This window comes from Copidosoma floridanum, unplaced genomic scaffold (assembly GCF_036245765.1).
Source record: "Copidosoma floridanum isolate Cflo_tuat_1 unplaced genomic scaffold, Cflo_Japanese_pri ptg000034l, whole genome shotgun sequence".
In the NCBI taxonomy this organism is placed as follows: Eukaryota; Metazoa; Arthropoda; class Insecta; order Hymenoptera; family Encyrtidae; genus Copidosoma; species Copidosoma floridanum.
In genome coordinates this window covers 224,359-242,775 of record NW_028321911.1, presented here as the reverse complement: position 1 = coordinate 242,775, position 18,417 = coordinate 224,359, and the positions used below count along the sequence as shown (strand labels likewise).

General features: G+C 36.5%; 1 protein-coding gene across 1 annotated transcript in view; it reads right to left on the bottom strand.

Annotated features, from left to right (window-relative positions):
- Nf1 (neurofibromin 1) overlaps nt 1–18,417 on the bottom strand; it is a 394,222-nt gene that overhangs the window by 204,430 nt on the left and 171,375 nt on the right. Inside the window, exon 12 of the mRNA XM_089597624.1 lies at nt 2,011–2,312. Within this exon, the coding sequence (XP_089453750.1) occupies nt 2,011–2,312 (302 nt within the window). The remainder of the gene's footprint in view (nt 1–2,010; nt 2,313–18,417) is intronic.

The window sequence follows — 18,417 nt, the reverse complement described above, 5'->3', positions numbered from 1 at the left end:
AGTTTCAAAAAAGCATGTATATATACATACGATAAAGCTTATCTATTTGCCTCTTGACCAGTGTGGAAAAATAGATGAAAAAAATTATTTTTTAAATTAAGTACAAATAATTGATACTTAGTACATAGGGAGTTTGTGAAGGGGTTGTGGAGGGACAAGAAAAATAACTTGGGGAAGCTGTCGAGGGGTTGTGAGGGTTTAAAAAAAACAATATTAATGTCGAATTAACGTTAAAAACGGTCAAATTTTACCTTATGTGTGGGAGGGGGGGGGGGCTGTGGAAAGTTTATGTGGAATGCCCTACACAAATAATTGTAAAATATAGGGAGATATATATCTTGTTAAAAAATATTTGTAAGCAGTAGCCCTACAATGTACTTTAAAAAATTGTAGCGTTTTTCTGTTAATAAAGTAGCCGTATGAAGTTGGCGTTAATACCATCAAAACGTTGCTCAAACAAACTTCTGACATTTTGGAGTTTTTATTCTTGCTCCTTGATTAGCTCTTAACTGGTCGTATGCTTATGCACTGACCTACAAGTCATAATGTAAACAACTGAGAGCAGAACTACATGTTCAACAACGAAAATAATAAAAAAATGAATAAAATTTAAAATATGTGGTGTGGTGTAGAAGAGCGGGGACTGGCGCAGGATGGCGGGACAAGGAGCATTGCGGAGAGGTCTAGAGAGGACTACTGGCGCAATACGGTGAAACGGGGTGGTGTCAAAGAGACTGGTGCAGTGGTGATGCATGACGGGGTCAGGGGGAAGATAAAATGGAAAATTTCCTTCCGTTACATATTTTCTCAAGATTACCAATCTGAATTCGTTGATTCAGTCTGTAGTGTAGATCCCACCTATGTATAAGTATAACTTTAATAAACGATAGTATAAGAGCATGTAATATATCACATTACATTGCTTATACAACAAATTATAGCGCGTATATAGAGTCCACTATATACAACTACATAGAACTCTTTCTGAAATTTTTTTATTTGATAAAAACAATAAAATTATGCAGGATCGTGCTCCAGTACATTACTTTTACAAAACAAATACGGATTTTTATCGCAAATTTTTAGATTCGAACAGAAGAAAGTATATTTTTATTGGTTTCTATTGGACACAATCAACAGGGTGGATACTCATGCACCCACTAACCACTGTTTTTTTCTCCTTCCAAATATGATTAGAAACTATTATATACAAACATGTAAATATGCATTGCAAACGTATTACTTTCTAGTACATTAAGATGGTACACCATACGTTAACGAAAGAATTACAAGTTCCCTAAGAGATTAACTAAAATAATCTTGACCGCACGTACTTTGATGAAGTAGGTAAATTATTTGTACTCAATAAATGTACCACATTAAACTTGTAAGACTTATGATTATATGCTTTGAGGACTTGTGATTTTCCCTCAGAAAAATTATGCTTCACGCTTTTATAAAAGCTTGAGGCAGGCCACTAGTAACTAAGTTTTATCGTTGTAAAGGTTTGAAACATGAAGGTAACTGTTTTTTATGGTAGTAAGAGGTTAGAAGACCAAGTTACTGTGTTTTGGAGTTCTAAAGCTAAAAGCATAAAGGTCACTGAGTTTTTAGTCTAAAAACAGCTTAAAGATTGTAACATTTTGAGTGCTGTTATTATGAGCGATTATATCATGGTATACTGTCTGCTGATTCACTTTTAATCATTAAATAATTTCTTGATGAAGTAGGTGTACTTGCAATTGACCCTCATTATTTCAATGCGTACCTTCAATAAGTTAATCGGTTATACTGAAAAATCAAGTCACACAGGAGTGCGATACCCGATGAAGCAAATTCAAGTACTAATTACGCGAAAAATTACAAATTGACTTTTTTATCTTTGATTGTACTTATAACAAAGATTATGATATGTAATCACTTACTAAGAATTAAATATTTAAATTTTCTGCTAAACATATTAAAGTTTAGGAAGTATACTATACCCGAATCAAAATTCTAAGAACTTACCAATTGAATTCAAGAGACCACAGTCGATGTTCGCGCTTAATAAATTGCTCATGGCCTGTATGGTATAGTCCCTTAAAGTGTTGAGTTCGTCAGCAGCCTCGAAGTGCTGTTTAGTCAGTTGTTCTTTTTGCTCAGACAGCGCTTCGTTGCAGTCAGTTAACAGATTTATGAAGAGCGTAAAATACTTCAAGTAGAAATGTGTTTTTGCTTGGACCACGTCACCACCATCTGAGTCTTCCAGGTGTAGCGGTAAATTGTAGAGCAATAAGCTTATCGTTCGCATGCATGCCATGTCAAGTTTTCTAAAGTCAGATGTAAGAGAAAATGTTGTGGGAGGATATAGTTATTTTTTAAGAATGAAGTTATATAAAGTTAGCAGAAAATTAATTTATATACATAAATATAAATGGCATTTCACCTTAAGTAGTTCAGTTCAAAATGTTTTTTGCCAAACCTATAGAAATCGGTAGTAGTGCTTTGTACGAATACAACTTAATAAATTTTGGAGCCCTCTAGAGTAATTGTAATAGTATCAGTAGCAGTGCAAAAATTAAACTTTTTATTTAAACAGTACTATTACAAAATTTCCAGCCAATAGATGTAATAAAAAAAAGTACACAGATTTGATTTTTTGACTCAAAATAGGCTTACACGAATTGACCTTTTAAAAAAATTAAAAATGTAATGTCACAGCTGTCAAGTATTTTCTATAGAATTCGCTTTTGAAAAGTTGAAAAAGTAGTGAGATCCACAGTTATTATTTACCAAGCTGAAGTATACTCAAATAGTCGTTGAAAAAATAATTATTAAAACAAAACTAAAATTATTATGAGCTTCTACAACAATTTGGGCATTTTTAAGCTTGAGAAAGGATTATTTCGGATCTCACTACTTTTGTAATAAAAAATTGGAAGAAATAGGTTTATAGCACGTCAGCTGGTATCTTTAAACCGTCGTGAAAGTAAATTTGGATAAGATTTGACTTCTTTTTGGAAAAAGTTGATAGTCAAGTTGATATTGCATTCTTAAACTTTATTGAAAGGTCAAATTTTGTGGGATAGAACTTTCTTTGTCAAACACATCTAATATACTAAATTTTTCCTTATAACTTTGCTGTTAATGTTTATATTTGTCATGATTTGCTCTTATAAAATAGAACTTTACATTTTACGAAGTCTCTTACGAGTACTGCTTAGGTTAAAGACAAACAAACAATCAAGTTTCGTTTTCCAAGAAACATATGTGTCTAAAATTCAGTGTGCTGCATTCATTCAAATATAAAGTTAAAAAATCATGTTAATTTTTATGTTGTACTTTGTAAGAAAAATGAATCATTGTTTTGATCAGTCTAATGCTTGCGAACTTGTTGATATGACACACCAGAGTGTGTCGGTATGTATGTCTTCTTGTTTGCATACACGTCACGTTGAAGATTATTTGATACATGCACAAGATGGTATGAAGCTAAAAGATTCAAAAGTAACTAAAGCACTATTTGTTTCATTTCATATTTCTCATTAAATAAATATAACAATAAGCGTAAACTTCAAGCCACTCAAGTTCAAACTGTCTAAAATTCGGCGTGATTAAGTAAACGAAGATTTTTACTAACCACATGACCTGAATTTTTAGACACTACTAATATTTATTTTTATCTGGATTTCTATCCCAAATATCTCACTGTTATATCTCATTGCCCTTTTCTTTTAATGGAGCATATTACAAAAGAAGACTTCATCTGTAAAACGTGTAAATGATTTCTGCTGTAGAAGTTAAAATTGCTTTATTGTAAGCGGAAGCAATTCGTTTTTCTCAATGTTTCATTAAAATACATGCTAACAGTGAGCTTAAAGTTCTCAAGTTACTAATACACCAGAGTTACAAGTAAGGACTGCATGGATTAAGCGGACTTCTATCCATAAAAAATGGTATTCTCTCTTTTGACTTAAGGGTAAAGAAGCCTCGTTGAAATATAACGGGTTTTCAACCCAATTTCTTAAAAGTGCCATCTTAACTTACGAAGATCTATCGCAGCTTTTTTCAGACTGATAATATTGGTACTGTTACCATAATCCATAGATAATTTTTTTTTCAATCTATTATTATTTTTTGTTTTAGTATCTTTTTTTGATCTTTTGTCACAAAATTATTTTTGTTACGAAACTTTTTTTTTAATTTTGGAGCTCTTTTATGACATAATTTTAAATATTACAATTTTCATTGTTTATACTCATTCATTTTTGTTGTTTTTTATTGAGCAAATCACCGACTGTAAAATTAATAAAACTTTAACTCTTTCACTTGATTATTTAAGCATAATTATTTATGTGCACGCGCGCGCGCGCATGTGTGGGTGAAACTATATTTTGCACCTACACATGCATACGAACTTTCTTCATGCTAAGCAAGTTTTCCGAAAATAAATCTTGTTGAGGCGAACGAGAGGCCCTCTAGAGGATACCTAAATAGCCTATGGAGGACCTTCTGAGGCAAAGAAACGCGGCGTACAGTTGGTCCTCTTTACGTATCCTAAAGAACTGTGTACCTAACCAAACTTGAAGAGTCTCTAGAGTTAGAATATTTGTATAAATTCAATGTGAGAGAGTGAGATAGAATCATAATGAAATACACTATTATACCTATAGGTGTTTTATTATAGAATAAAAAATAGATTGGTGCAAAAAATGTATACTTGTTCAAATGACTTTTACGTGCTGTACAATAATTAAAGAAATTACGACTACTTTAGTGCCGCAATTATAATCATTATTTAACAGAAATTTGCAGAGTGATGAAAAATGTAAACTTTTGGCATTATACTTAAGCCTATTGCGTATAGTTTTGAGATGTTGTAAATAGAAAATTTAGTTTATGAGATTTGAAATCTCGCGCTTTAGAATATTCTCTTACCTATAAGGGCCAATCATAAGCGTGCACGCGTCTATTAATATACCAATAGACTCTGTTTGTACTTACCTTTGTCCAGCAGCTTGCTGCTGCTGCGGTTATCGTTAGTCAGCCTCAAACGCCCTTTTCGGTAAGTCGCTTTGCGCTTGTGTTTATAATTTTCACGTGTATCGTTTTTATGTAAGATTTCTGTAACGAAAACGATTCACATTTTCGATTGACACGTAATTTCTCCGTCTGACTCAAAAATTAGTTTTTCCTTTTTTTATCTTGCAAGTAAGCAAGTATTATGACTTGTTAAAGTAAAATTAAATAGAGAGATTGTTTTTTTATAATAAACGGCTAAAGTGTTTAAAAGTGTGTTGTGCATTTATTATTGTGTCCTTTTTATTTACATCCTTTGTCACGCTTTCCCAAATCCAGCGTGCGATACAAATTATACAGTCCACTATCTTAGTGAGATCGATTTCGAACAGTAGTGATAACGTTATTAGGAATGTATGATAAAAATCGTTAGATATTTATATCCTTGTAATAGTCAATAAACAAAATGTTTGTTAAATAGTTATTTATCCATCCATAAATTTAGTTGATATTATTATTATTTCTTGGCACAAGTAAATTTAACACTGTTAGAGTGAATTCGAAATTTGTGCAATTTCTCGTGTTCTTGGTGCATTGACTACTTATCTTGCACCAATTCGTTAACCGTACTTCAATATTACTGTGAGATATAGTTAAGGCACTTCTCCTAAGAAAATAGCTATTATATTTTTCTTTACAGTTTGTTTATTGATAAATGACAAATTAATACACATTTTCTGAAAATTTGAGCAAAATGTACGTTTAGTTTTTACGTAAAACAATTTCAAAGTTCGACAAACTCGCATGCGTCTCTTTTTCTAACACACGGTACCTTATGGCAACGGTTGTCGACTCACTGCTCTGTTTTGTAGATTACTCGGAAAATAAATTATTTGTCTTGGATTAAAAACCGTCACCGCACAGTTGTAAGTTTCAAAAATGTTTTAGTCAATTGAAGAAAAACTTCGTACGTTTACATCTATTGGTAATTAGAGTTTGGAAGTAGCAAGCAACGAAAAACAGACGTTTTTTGTCATGAAACAATTTAGTGAAACGCAGTTGGCAACATGTATCTTCTGCACTAAAGTCAAATTGAATTTTACGTACATAGGTATGCAGAATACTTGCACAAATTTTTTTTACCAATAATAAGGAGTTAGATAAAGTAAATAATAATAACGATTATTGAACAAATTATAAATTAATAGATTTTTATTGCTATTTGTATATTTGAATTGATGCTTGTTTAAACTTACTATTATTAATCACAGTTATCTTGTAATAAATACATACATTACACAACTTTTAAGTAGATAAATGATTAATTAAATTTTGCACAAATGAAGCATTATGTGTAATACGTACTAGACATCTACATTCTCCTTTGACAAACTCTTCAAACAAGAATTTTTTCTAAAGTAACGAATTTTTCACGTGAATAATTATACGGCATTCCTTGTGCGATAATTTTTCCACGAAATAAGTACATGATTGCGAACCTTGCACTCTAAATGATTTGCCAACTCACTTACCGACATAGTCACCTTCATACAACTAACGCTATATGGCGTACCTCTCTCGAGAGTATGGGGACCCTCACTACCACATGTTCACCACTGCTCTCCGTCTTTCTCCAATCATCCGCTAAATGTCCAACCATTGAAGTTGACCTACTCGCAAGTACCCGGACTTCATGTTGGTTAATATATAAGGGCGTTTAAGATTGAGCTAGGGTATCCCCACCGATGTAGGTGTCTAAGGCAGGGAGCACGTCATCAGCCTTACTGATGAGTCCTGGCGTGCTCCCGGGACGAAACATCAAATAATCTTTCCTCTCTCAAGTAGATGACTACATTTCCTACACTGGTGACCCCGTAAAATTTGAACATGCAACCTTCTTCTCAAAAAGCATCTCCGCTTCTCTCTTTTCATGGTACCACTCAATAGCCATATTGGTGGTGATCCCGTAAATTTGAACTTGCGCAACCTTCTTTTAATAGCATCTCCATATTCTCTACGCCTCGGGTACAGCAACTAGCTTCCCTCTCTTTCTCCGATTTGACCTCTGGTCTCGGTCGTGGCTAGAGCATCTGCTCGCCTCTCTCTAGGACTCTACAAGAGCGTGGAGGATTCAGAGATCTACTTTATCAACTATCGACTTCTTTCTCCCCTATCTTGCCTTCTGTTAATACACCACGTCATGCACGTCATACACGTCACTGCGCACTTCTCACATATCGTCACCACTCCTTCATCCGGCCATTCCGACGTCGTAACTGGAGGGGGAGTGTGTGGTGACCCTCACTACCACATGTTCACTACTGCTCTCCGTCTTTCTCCAATCATCCGCTAGGTGTCCAACCATTGAAGTTGACCTACTCGCAAGTGCCCGGATTTCATGTTGGTTAATATATAAGGGTGTTTAAGATTGAGCTAGGGTATCTCCACCGATATAGGTGTCTAAGGCAGGGAGCACATCATCAGCCTTACTGATGAGTCCTGGCGTGCTCCCGGGACGAAACATCAAATAATCTTTTCTCTCTCAAGTAGATGACTACATTTCCTACAAGAGATGCGCCTTACTACATTAAAAATGAAAATTGATAAATTACGCAGTGAATACTGTCCTTCTGGATTTACATATTCATAAATTCAAAAATAAAACCGAATAATTTCGGTGACAGAATCTCTAAGTTATTATCTACATCCTCAAGAATAATTAATTCATTCAACCTATCGGCGATACTATTTTTATAATTTTCGTTATTTATGAAATTTCGAAATTGATACAACATGACTTATGCAATCAGGATTGGTTCGACGATAATTTAGTGATAATGTATTTTACGAATCGATACATGCTAGTACGTCATGAAAATTATTTTCAAACTTATTAAAACGATTTTTTAATTGCGTAAATAATATTCGAAGAAATTAAAGATTTTGAAACATCAGTTTGGCTCTGGCATCAAATTCCGTTATATCGGGTCCACTTATAAAATTATTAGCAGTATTATCTAAATTAACGTTTAAATTAAAAAAAATAAAACGCTTATAAGTAATACACAATAACGTTTTCAACGCCAAAAAAATTATCTTTAATTGGGACATTTCCAAACATCGAGGAGTTTTCGGCTACGTTAGCTTCGTCAATAAAAAGTACCGCAGTTTGCTTGAAGAACATGTTTAAGACCATTTTTATTTTGTGTAAAATTGTACCTTCTTTCTGAAAAAATTTATTCGCGATATTAATTTTGTTTAGAATATACTTTTAAAATAACAGGTAACATTTATAGGAGTTCACATTAAAGTACTGTCGATGCTGCTTATGCGGCCTACTCACAGACGAGTACTGGTCAGCTAATAGTTGAGTAACAATTATTGGCTGTCATACGCGCCGGTACAGATATGATTACTATTGGGCCGAATAATTGTAACCATACTGGCAAATTACAGTTAGCCTATTTTACAAGACAAGTTATTTTTTTCGTATTGGCTGAAGTCGCGGTGCCAATTTTATTCCAGCATTATTATACACAATTATAACCTACACGTCATAATAAACATATAGTTAACCCCGTAGTGTTTTTATACACAACACAATAAATGTATTTAAAATCATTATACGCTTACAATAAGAGAACAGATTATTAAAACAGTTGAGGTCATACTTGTCATTATCGTCGACATTGACACTATCATCAACGTTTTCATCGTCACTAAATTAGTCGAAAGTTGCGAACAAATTACAATGCGAGAAGGAAACGGAAAATTTTTTACTAACTCTACTATTTACGTTCATTTATTTAAATAAAGTAGGTATTTATTACTGTTGAGATTGCATCTCTCCCGCTTGTCCCTATCAGCACCATGTGCACGCGCCCTCTGAAGAGGATTTTGGCGTCAAGGCAAGAGAGACGGGATTTTTGGGAAGTCGAGGACGAGAAATAGACGAAAGAGCATCCTTAATATTATCGTGGTCAATTGCCTCGTTTTTTCGTTTTGCATTGTTAAGCACACTAAGTGCCCACTGTTCGAACCTATCGATAAACTTCATTTAAGAAAAGAAACAATTACAATCAGAACATAATGGAAGCACTGGTTCTGATTTCACTAAAGACAGTTATAAAACGTATGACGAGCAAACAATTGTCATATGCGTGACGGATGATACTTAGTTTACTGATGATTTTAGCAGTTACTCGATGATTTTAGGAGTTACACGGTAAACGGTATCGTGACAATACCATGAAATAAGTATTTATCCGATTTAACCATTTTTGTACCAATATCTTATCGAATTATCACTGGCAAGCAACGTTGGCAGCTACTAATGCCAATGTTACGCAATATTGGGCTATATCAACTTTCTTTCATGGGTTTAAATTGAAAACAAATAAAATAGCACCGGTACTAGATGTCTTTTGAATGTGATAAGCATCGATGAACAACAACATTAAAGGATCCTATTATTCAAGCAATCTGATAATACAGACTTCGAGAGACTGCCAAAGCGTTACAAACAGTCTTAAAGTTTATTAAATTCACGTCTAAAAAATTTTAAAATTCTGCTAGCGTATGCTGTCAAAGAGAAGATCGACTAAGATAGGAATGTATTAAAGAGCACATGGTTACGATATCTCCCAGTAGTTGTTTCATAGCATATTTGCCACATAAGAGCAATCAATGACTGGCGGAGCGCGCGCCAACCTCCCAAACTTTTTTGTTGAAGTGCACGACTGTATCAATAGGCTGTAGGCATGCGCGTCTGCGCGAGCGTATGTGTGTTTGTGTTAGAGGAGAGGCACGTACAGCGCCAGTCAGGTGTGAGCCAGTTCTGATTTGACCGTAGTCAAGTGAACACGTAACATTTAGCTCTCCTTTGTATTTTATAAGTCTGTGCATATAAAAAGTCAGTTATAGTCAGTCGTCAGTTAGTTTTTGTCAAGTCAGTTAAATAAATCATTTTATGAAATAAATCAATAAAGTCGTCTCCTCATTTTCCTCACCCAAAACCCTTCAGGTTACGGGCCCCAGCACGCTTCACCACGGTTTTTCTCTTTTGTGCGTTTTAATTTTTCGTGTCCCCGGAAGGAAAATGGTGAACAGGAAACCAGATCTGGTAGAGGAGAAGAGCAAGGAGATCGCGTCTTCAGTCAAGGAGGAGCTCACGGTGACCGGGACTGAGGATGAGGCCGCGGCGATGGTGTTACCACCAGGATCTCCTGAGGCGACAAACACAGCTCGGTTTGAAGTGCAAAATGTCGGTAAGTGAGAGCAATATAACTAAGTGATTTGTATCGAATCTCGGAGACAGTGCTACGGCAAGAGACAGTCAAAAACAAGAAAAGGTCAGCGAGTTCCTAGAAGAACTCGAAAAAAATAAGACTGTCTACTCACACGCGATAACAAAAGCGCCGCGTGCGCGTGCTCGGTTGTTTTTGAATGTGCGGGAAAAAGGAAGGGGGAGGTAACGAGCAGAGAGAAAGCGTTCGGTCTCTGCCTTTCTAACAGAAGACCACATGCCCTGGTGCGCATTGAACAGCGATGCGTGATTTCTAAACAAAAATAATTCTGTCTCTCTGTTTCCGGCGTAGTAACCGTGTGCGTGCTCGGTCGGTGTTTTGTTTTTGACTTAAACGAAGGCAGTAAGGGTGATACAGAAACACTCTGGGATTGATACAACAAAGGCAGATACCTCAGATTAATGAAAGATGAGAGATAGTCTGGTAATATTTTCTGTATAAAAGGCAGCAAATTTCTTTTAGATGAGCGGACTTTCGATTCTCTGTCAAGAGCTTGTCACGGCATTTGTCTGCGCGTAGGGCCAAATGTACGAGATTCGGAAGTCGTGTTATCGGCGAACGAAAGCTGCATCAGGGCCCGTGTCGGAAGTGATATTATAAACGTCAAAGGTGTGTAATATATATTCTTAAATTTTTCGCTGTGACCTGCACAGTCACGTGAGGCTTGTGTTCGGCTACGCAGGACTGTGTAGATGCCCACCACACAATAGTGCTTTGTGTTCGAGCACGTTTGTGTGCACCGGGCCAAGTGACTAGAAACGACTTGCGTTCGGTCCGTCTAGGTTAACTCTCTAAAGACTCCTGATATTTGTTGTGTTTTAGAATTCCTGATTGAAAACAACATTTTGTACTTGCTGAATTTTCTCGACCTTAAGGGCGGAAAACTAAGACTACCAGGAGATCTTTTTAAGGAAGATTTCGAAAATGGAAATTCTGCTCAGAATTAACCCGGGTTATTTGTAAAGTCGATCGATGTGAATAAGACAGTTGATGAGATTAAGTCAGTTTATAAAACGTCCGATACTAATGCTCTAAATGCCATCGGTAATGGCAGAAAACATGATGAGAAATTTAAATTAGACAGAAAGGCAGGCATTGAGAATACGTCGGAAAAACGAGCAGAAATCGTTTTCAAACTAAGCACAGGCGAAACTCCGTGAATAAATATAAAGAAAATAGAAACGGTGCTAAATAAATAAAAATGGTCAAAGACAGTACTTGAACGGCAGTCAACGTCAGATAAAAATAAATTCTCAAAAATTGCAGAAAACAGTCCAACGCAAAGGCTGAAAAACCTGATGGCCGAATTCGACCGTATATTGAAAAGGCAAGAGGAAGAAAATAGGAAGACGGCAGAGGAAAGGAGGAAGGCGGCAGAGGAAAGGAGGGAGGCGGTAGAGGAAAGGAGGCAGGCTGAAGAGGAAAGGCAGGAAGCAGAGCGGGCAACGAAGGAGTTCTACTCGGTCCTGCAAAATTTTTATCAAAGGCTGAATAGGTAGAATGAAAGGCTGGTGAGACTCGAGGCACTGGCCAACCCCGGATCTCCCTCGCACTCCACGCCAAGACCTGAAAGAAACTAGATAAGCATAAAAGAAAAACTTAAAAATTTCTTTGACGAAACAAAGGCAGATAGCATATCCAAAAGTGGCACGAAACTTATTGCTACAACCATTTCAAACTCAATAAATACCAGACTTGGGCGTGAATCTCTAAATTTCTTTAACTATAGTCTAACTAAAGAAGTTAAAATTTGAAGTCTTTTACGATAAATTAAAGTCAAAACTCCAGTCAAAGGGACTACTGCATGTTATTGATCCTTCGATTCAAAACTTAGAGTCAATAAGTGACGACGTGGTTCGTGATGATAAGGTAAAAGTCCGATATCTACTATTAAACAGAGTAGCTGAAAGATATCATGTCAAAATATTGCAATTGCAAGACGACATTATAAGTACGTCTGGTCCCTTTTCTGAAGAAGAAAAGAGAGATGCTTTTTATACCGATGTGGTTAGAGCGGTAACTATCGTGCAGGTGACAGATTTCACCCTTAAAATGTAAAGCAAAAACGGAAAGAGTATAACGTACGAAAATCTTATGTCGTACATCTTAAAGGTTGAGTCTAAAGGCCTGGCAGAAGCAACCGGAGGCCGACCTACGAGGGCGGCGTTGGCAGCATCTTGGCCCCAGGATCGACTTCGGTGTTTTAACTGTGACGACTGGGATCATATGGCCGACCAATGCCCGAAGGCTGAAACCGGGCTCAAAAAGTGCTACACCTGTGGCACTTTTGTGAATGACATACCAGCCCACAAGAAGTGCAGCCCAAGATGTGGTGAGCAATATAGGTCAGATTCATGGGATTTTAAAAGGCAGGGGCAAGGAAGCCGAGGAAATTGAGGTGGCCCCGCCTGTGGCGGTGGCCGGGGCCGCTCAAATTCCCGGATTTTTGGGCAGAAAAGAGACTCTTGCAACGTCAGAGATGAAAGAGACTCCAAAAGACAGAAACTTTCTGACCAGAACCGAAATACTAAGGGAAAACAAAACGCGTCGGTTTCAAATAAAGGTGAGTCTCTGACGTTGATCGAGCCTCTCAAAACTCTGTTTTCGAACTCTGCAGATTGAGTAAATAATTTAGAATTAGATGAGACTGATAAAATTAAATTTATCGCCAATTGGGGAGCGACCGACCATTTTACTAAGTCGGAAAATTTTTTTAAAAACCTCGACAGAAGGAAAATTGGAAAAATTAAATGTGCAAATTCAGACTCATCTGCAGATTTGAAAACGGAGGGAGTGGGAAGGATGGTACTTAAAAATAGTTATAACGAGGTTGAGTTGAACGGAGTAGTTTGTGCTCGGGACTTAAGCGGGAATTTACTCTCTTTACGTAAATTTGCTGACATGGGTCTGTCCATCTATTAAGATAATAAAGAGATTAGCATCTTCGACCCTGAAACAGAAAATGTCTGGATATCAGGAATATATCAAAAACCGTACTGGACAGTCGAATTCATAAAGTCGGATAACATTAGAAAGCCGGGTCAAAGACAGATTGAAAGTGGTAAAAGAATAAAAATACTGACGGCGGAGTCAGAAGCACAAACTAGTCCTGAAAATTCAACTCCGGAAAGCATGAAATAAACAAATAACTTGAAGAGCTTGATCGGAAGGGTAGATCTAGATGATAGTTTCTTTGACGACGTGTTTCTGATACAAGATAGAAAATTTTATGATGTCGGGACAGTCGAGACTAAGTTAATAAACAAAGTGCAGAGTCCATTCTTTGAAAAATATAAAATATTTAAAGACAATAACGGGGCTATGCTGTGGCATGTCAGGTTGGGATATGCGTCACTAGAATATCTCAGAGATGGGCAGAAAGCATACCCGGATATTAAAAGTCTGAAGGAGGCTGTCTTTAGTGATACAATAAGGACGTGTAACGTGTGTCTGAGAACAAAGTCTCAAAAATTGCCTTTCCCCTCCGTGCGAGAAAGAGCAGCCAGACCACTTCAGATCATCCATTCAGATACAATGGGAGTAATAAGTCCGTCATCTTTTCCGAAAAGGTACAGATTTATTTCTGTATTTATTGATGACTTCTCGAAATTTGCCATGGCGTAACCGATGAAAAACAAAAGTGATACGGGTGAATGCTTAGAAAACTTCGTCAAAGGCTGTAAAAATTTGTTAGGATATGATACTAAAGTGTTTTATCTAAGGTCAGACCAGGGTACAGAATTCACGGGAGGATCCACCCGTAAGGTGTTAGATGGTCTTGGAGCGGAACTCCAGGTGAGCTGTCCGGATACCCCCGAGTTAAACGGCACGTCGGAAAGGCTGAATAAAACTGTTCAACTGAAAGTCAGAGCTCTCATGTATAATTCGGGACTTTCGGAGAATATGTGGGACTTCGCCTTGAACGCGGCAGTTTTTGCGTATAATCGCACTCCACATCGTTCAAATAATATGGAAATCCCTTTGGCGAAGCTTGTTCCAAACAAAAGGATAGATATAAGTCAGATGAAAAGATTTGGTTGTGTCTCCTATATGAGAGTTCAAAGAAATACAGACACCAAATTCCAGGCCAAAGGGGAAAGAGCAATTAAGGTGGGTTACACACCCACAGGGTATCAGCTGCTTTGCCCTGACGAAGGAAAATTCTACGAGAGTAGGGACGTCAGATTCAACGAACGTTTTGTATGTAGAGACATACATGGCAAAAGTTCGATTAAAAACTGGGAGAACGTGACAGTAGATATAAAACAAGATGAGAGGTTTTTGATCTTTGAGAAAGAGAGGGAAGATATGATAACATCGGAGGGAGAGCCTCCAGTCGTACGAAGAAAACCAGGAAGGCCGAAAAAGTCAACAGCGTTAGAAGCAAACATGGCAGACATGAACCTAAAGTGTAAGATCCCAGTTACAGATGTCAGTTTTGCGGGTTTGGCTATTGCTGACGACCTCATAAAAAATCTAACTTTTAAAAAATACGATACAGATATGGCAGATAAAGATACGTCTGCAAAAGATCTGACTCACTACCTGCTTCTGGCTCAAACAAATGAAGACCCGTCTTCATACAAAGAAGCAATAAAGGCAGCAGATCAGGAAGGCTGGATTCGAGCGATACAAGATGAGCTTGATTCAATGGCCAAAAATGATGTATGGATTCTTACAGACAGACCTGTGGGTCTTGTAAACGGCAGACGCCCAAATATAATTGACTCTCGCTGGGTGCTTAAGAAAAAGGTCGACTCTCGAGGACAGAAAAAATACAAGGCACGGCTGGTAATTCGGGGATTCAAAGGCAAAAATGAATACGATTTGACAGAAATCTAAGCTCCGGTGTCGAGATTGACCTTGATCAGAAAGGTTCTCGCTCTGGTAAATAAATTAAATCTGAATACATGTCAGCTAGACGTAAAAACAGCTTTCTTGAATGGTACTCTTGATGATGAAATATATATGGAGATACCAGAAGGTTTAAACTGCACAGACCAAGAACGTCAGAATAAAGTCTGTAAGCTGCAAAAGGCCTTGTATGGGCTAAAGGTCAGTCCTAAAAAATGGCATGAAAGATTTTTGGAAGCAGCTATTAAAATAGGTTCGAAGTCACACATTTTGGAACCATGCCTGTTTACTTGGCACGAGGCAGACAAAATTCTAATTTTAGTTCAATATGTTGATGATATGATTATTGCAAGTAATGATCCAAATTGGTTAAAGTCTGTTAAAGAAAGTCTGCTAAGCGAATTTGAAATGACGGATCTCAGTGAAGTAGAATTTTTTCTAGGTATCGAAGTCAGAAGAGACAAGGAGAGGCAGGTCTTAACCTTGACTCAGACTGATTATATAGATAAAAGTTTGGCTAAATTTGGATTCAAAAATTCAAAACCCGTGAAAACTCCCATGGTCACTGGACATGTGTTGAATCAGCAAAGAAAACAAAGAGAACAATCTGAAAGGCTGGATGATTTAAATGAGACAAAATCGACAGAAAATGTTCCTTATCGAGAGGCTGTGGGCTGTCTATTATACGTAGCCAACACTGTACGACCAGACATTAGCTATGCTGTTCATGTACTCAGTTGACATCAGATAAATCCAACTGATAAAGATTGGAACATGGTCAAAAGAGTATTCCGGTACTTGGCAGGTACTAAGTCTCTTGGTCTAAAGTTCTTAGGAAGGCAGGACAACTTAGAAGCCTTTTCGGATGCCAGTTTTGGTGATTGCAAGGGCTCTCTGACTACGAGTGGGTACGTCATTAAACTCTTCGGAGATTCTGTAGCCTGGAGAACTCACAAGCAGACTTACATAGCATTGTCAACATGTCAGGCTGAATACGTGGCACTAAGTGAAGCATGTAGAGAATTGATGGCAGTAGACAATTTCCTCAAAATCATCCTAAACAAGACTTATTGTCCAGCTGATTTTTGGTGCGACAATAAGCTGCGGAATTAAATTCAAAAATTAGTGGAAGCGGAAAATTGAGACATATGACAGAAATTCACGAACATTATGTCAAAGAATGTGTGACTTATGGCAGAGTAAATGTAAGGTGGTTAAGTACCAAAGAACAAACGGCAGACATTTTTACAAAACCCTTGCTAATCGAGCTCCACGAAAAATTCAGAAATCATATCTTTAATGAAAACTGTAACTAAAATAAATGATTAATATGACACACTCTGTTTCAGACAAGAAGTAAGGTGCTCATCAGACGACCATGATCCCTGGCCTGTTTGACCCTTGTTACCAGCGTCATGGAAAATCGATATTCAAATATTAATACTGTGTGACTTAAATATTTATCTATTTTTGTATTTTTATAACTCTTTAGCTATCTCAAGTCAGGAGGGAGTGTTGAAGTGCACGACTGTATCGATAGGCTGTAGGCATGCACGTCTGCGCGAGCGTATGTGTGTTTGTGTTAGAGGAGAGGCACGTACAGCGCCAGTTTGGTGTGAGCCAGTTCTGATTTGATTGTAGTCAAGTGCATACGTACATTTAGCTCTCCTTTGTATTTTATAAGTCTGTGCATATAAAAAGTCAGTTATAGTCAGTCGTCAGTTAGTTTTTGTCAAGTCAGTTAAATAAATCATTTTATAAAATAAATCAACAAAGTCGTCTCCTCATTTTCCTCACCCAAAACCCTTCATTTTTAAATCAAACATATTTCTAATGATTGTTTTATCTAAATAGAATAATTAAATTTTAAAAATAAATCCAAGCGATAAAACGACTTTAAGGGCGCTAGATGTAGCCAGTGCTTGTCTACTCAATATCATATGTACGTTTAAATGTTCCACCTTTCGTCACTTATGACCAGTTAGATCACGACGTATTCTGTTGACAGTCACGTGATAGTTTGCTTAAAATTTGACCGAATGGAATCATTTTCGCCTATCATTGTATTCGTGCCATCCGAGCCAAAAGATGATATATTACTACGCAAAACATTTTGATCTAAAATTAAATTATTTATTAATTCATGAAGACGCGTTGCACTTAGCCAGTGATCGTTACCAAATTCGTCAAGAGTACTCATAATCTCTCAAAGCGTCGCTACAATTTTGTTTTATTCAAAATCAACGTACGAAACAACCACACATGTGTTATGTATCTGAAAAACAGCAGTAATTTCGTCAAATTGTAGTTCGAATGTTCTATTCGACATTTTATTCGCAAGATCGCTTTTGTATGCGTGTATTACTACGTTTTTAATTACATTTGGAACCGTTAACCAACTAAATGCAAGCCTTTCCCAAAATTTCCTCGCAGTCCTAATCTCTACTTATTTTTTTTATTACGGGTATTAAGTGATAGGCTAAGAGGAAAGCTAAGTTATGCTCAGCAAAAACAGCGTATTATTTAATTGTGACAGATTGAACTTTTTCAGTCATTCAGCTTTCACTTTTTCTTCTTGTATTATTAAACAGTACCATAGCTCTCACGTGTAACATATTTTCTACGCGAATTCGTATCGAATGCATATTTCCAGAAAATTTACGATCACATATAGTGCATCTCGCATGAAAGACATCGCCTAACACAGATCGAAGCAAATCGCGAGATTTGTCGTCTTCCTCCCATTTATGTCGATATCTGTATTATCAAGAAATCCGTGCAACAAAAGTTTGACGATTATCGTCTACACCCCCGTCCCTATTTTTCATGATAATAATCTCTAAAAATTACAATTCGCATTTACATTCTTAAATAATACATTTAAAATGCAAAAAACTTACCAGCTTTAAAGATAAGTTCACTCTAGTAATTAAAAAATTAGGCTTTAAATTATAATTAAAAGCTCACTCAATTCAATCTAATATTCCTTGAAATATTTTCTTTATACGATACTAATACGAGTTCGATAAAAAAGAAAATGAGAAGTCTTTGATCTTTATTTACTATACGTTTTAGCAGAAGGAAAAATAGCGATAAGTATGAATTACTACATTAAATTATCCAAGTAATTTTAAAAGGTATATGACTTAAAAGTTAGTGAAATAACACATGGATTTTTTGATATCTTGCAATAATATTATCTTCATTGCAATTACTTATTATTGGCAGTATTTCTTGTTTCTTTTAATATGACGAT